Source organism: Adiantum capillus-veneris, chromosome 21, assembly GCF_014529385.1.
Source record: "Adiantum capillus-veneris isolate H3 chromosome 21, ASM1452938v2, whole genome shotgun sequence".
Classification (NCBI taxonomy): Eukaryota; Viridiplantae; Streptophyta; class Polypodiopsida; order Polypodiales; family Pteridaceae; genus Adiantum; species Adiantum capillus-veneris.
The window spans coordinates 1,930,019-1,932,500 of NC_140951.1; the positions used below are offsets into that span (position 1 = coordinate 1,930,019).

The 2,482-nt window shown below is 43.7% G+C and overlaps 1 protein-coding gene across 4 annotated transcripts in view; it reads left to right on the plus strand.

Moving 5' to 3' along the window:
* The first annotated feature begins 603 nt into the window (after nucleotides 1-603).
* The window catches only part of LOC147430450 (uncharacterized), a 35,615-nt gene continuing 33,736 nt past the window's right edge, over nucleotides 604-2,482 (plus strand). Inside the window, exon 1 of one of the 4 annotated variants that reach the window (XR_015185623.1) lies at nucleotides 604-1,518. Coding sequence is in view for 2 of the 4 variants with exons in the window: in XM_086493079.1 (XP_086349205.1) it covers nucleotides 1,271-1,518 (248 nt within the window). In the remaining 2 variants the exon portion in view is untranslated. The remainder of the gene's footprint in view (nucleotides 1,519-2,482) is intronic. The other 3 variants (XR_015185625.1, XM_086493079.1, XM_086493080.1) reach the window with 3 other exon arrangements.

A 2,482-nucleotide genomic window follows, 5' to 3' on the forward strand; every position in this document is an offset into this window, starting at 1 on the left:
AAACATTTATGCAAAGCAAGGGTGGTTCTATCAGGAGACTCTCTTGATGGTGTCTATCCCTTTACAAAATGGTAATAGTAATGGCGCATAATTGAATAAAATAGAAACAATCAGTGAAGCTTGAAATAGCTTGAAAACAAGCTAATCTAGTTACCAAATGTAATTTTGCAATTCCGGTTTGAAGTAGAATGAAGTAGACCTTCTCTCTCTTGAAGTAGAGCCTTGGAATGATGAAGAATTCAACCCTTTTGCTACTATTTAGATGAATTGAAATTTTCTCCCTTTTGATGAAAAAAAGGCCTCCAAATATGAGCTAGTTACCTTCAAAGTCATGGAGACCTTGATCGCAATTGAAGCAATGTACTTGCCAAGCCTTTGGATAGCTTAATAGAGCATATAATGTGAAGATTTTTGTTTTGGCCATCAAGTATTGAAGGCTCCCATGTAACTACTTTATGCTTAAAATTTGGGTGTGTGACTTGTTGTTACTATCCCCTTTGCACGAGATCATTGTGTCTGTTGGTGCCTGTAACAAGAGTTTTGTTTCAAGGGTCAAGTTGTTATTGAGGCCACAAAAGCATCTATTTGAGACTTCGATTGACATGGCCTCTTGAGAAGGCACGACCATGATGTGGGTCTCCTCAAATTATGAACTCTTTAATAATCCAAGGTTGAGTTTTTCAGCCAGCAAGTCACAAAGGCTTCCTCACAACTCTATGCTGGGCTTGGCTTGCTTTTGCAAGCCGGACCCTAGTCCCACACCTAGCCACAACCTCTCATCCGCAAAAGCTATTGTTGATGTTGTAACTTACAATTACAAAAATGTAGTGAAAACCTGTCAAACGCTTCTTGTGCCCTCCCCTCCTCAAACCCTCTACAACCCAATCCTCAAGCTCTCTCTCCCTAGCAACTACACCCCCTCCTGCCCCGAGCTCCATCACTAGATCTCTTCCCTCCAAGCTAAATGGCATCTACGTCCGCAATGATCCCAATTTGCACCATCGAAAAGGCTACCCCTGGAATGCTTCACTTTGTTAAGTTTTACCATGTAAATGCCCCCTTCCATGCGTAATCCATCAAAACCTCATGATTCCTAGAGAAGCTGTCAGATGCCCTCTAATTGTCAATTTCTTTTGGGGGCTTCTTGAGTATTCAGCTTCAAAATCAACAGCAAGAGGCATCAACACAGGTGCGCTCTGAGATTTTTGAGCTGGATTTGCCTCCTGATATCCAGGCGTGCGACGATCATGCCCATCCCTGCTGGGCTAGTATGCCTCTTGATGCCCTTGCCCAATATTTCGCTCTCTGTGCATCTATGATATGCTGGCAGTCGTGTGCCCCGGGAGTGGAAGTGCATCTCTCTGGAAAGGTAGATATTTCTAAATGGAGTCCTTATTATGGCAGCTCCAAGATAAAGAGAATGTTGTTACTGGTGGGGAACAGAAGTCAAGGTGGTCTTAAGGAACTTTTTCTTAACTATCTGTCAACTGAGAGCTTGCTGCATATCATAGCATGCAGGTCAGTCTTGTGGCCGTGTGTGTGTGTGTGTGTGAGAGAGAGAGAGAGAGAGAGAGAGAGAGAGAGAGAGAGAGAGAGAGAGAGATATGAAATGTAATATTAACGTCTTCAAAAGGCCAAGATGACCTATGTGACCAAAAGGGTACATGTGGTGAATCTAGTACCAGGTTTGGGTACAAAAAGTACAAAGAACTGAAAAGAGAATAGAGGGTAGGGTTGGGATGAAAGCTGATACAAAAAAGGGGGGGGGGGGCATACAAAGAATGAGTGAGCTGATACAGATGGGCTCTTTGATAGTAGAAGAATCATATGGTATCAGTCATCGGACGATGGCGTATATTATCAATGTCCTCCAAGGTAAGCACTTTGTTTGGACGGCTCCTATGTCGTGCCAATATCGTATGGATCTTCTGTCGCAATTTGCGTCGATGTTGAGAGGACCCCCTCATTTGTGGGCAATGGGGCCGCCCTAATTCTATCGCCCAATCAAGCAGTATCCTCTGGTGCTGCTATGTTGTGTGCAATGTAGGCTGCTCGGACTCCTGAGTCTGTAGCTGAAAGAAATCTGTGATTTGCCACTGTCGCTGGATCTCTCACTGAGCTCCTCCTCAGGAGGTCCTCTCCGAGTCTGCGAATCTCTAGTAAGCATAAGTCGAGGCATCTCTGATCCAGGTATCTCATGACTTAGCGACCTCGTATCTCATAGTATAAAGGGCAGTGACATGTGTAATGTAACTCTGTCTCGGGCTCTATTTGACACATTGACAAATCTTGGACTCAGCAGGTACTCCTCTAAATCTGCCTATCTTTATCTCTAGCTGATGTGAGGATGTGCGCATCTGACCAATAGCACATTGTATTTTGTGAGATAGATGAGTATCCCATGTATCTTGGTCTGATCACAAATTAACCTCCGTAAGCTGGAGAAGATACTCTCTATTTGACACAATTGAAAAATCTTGGA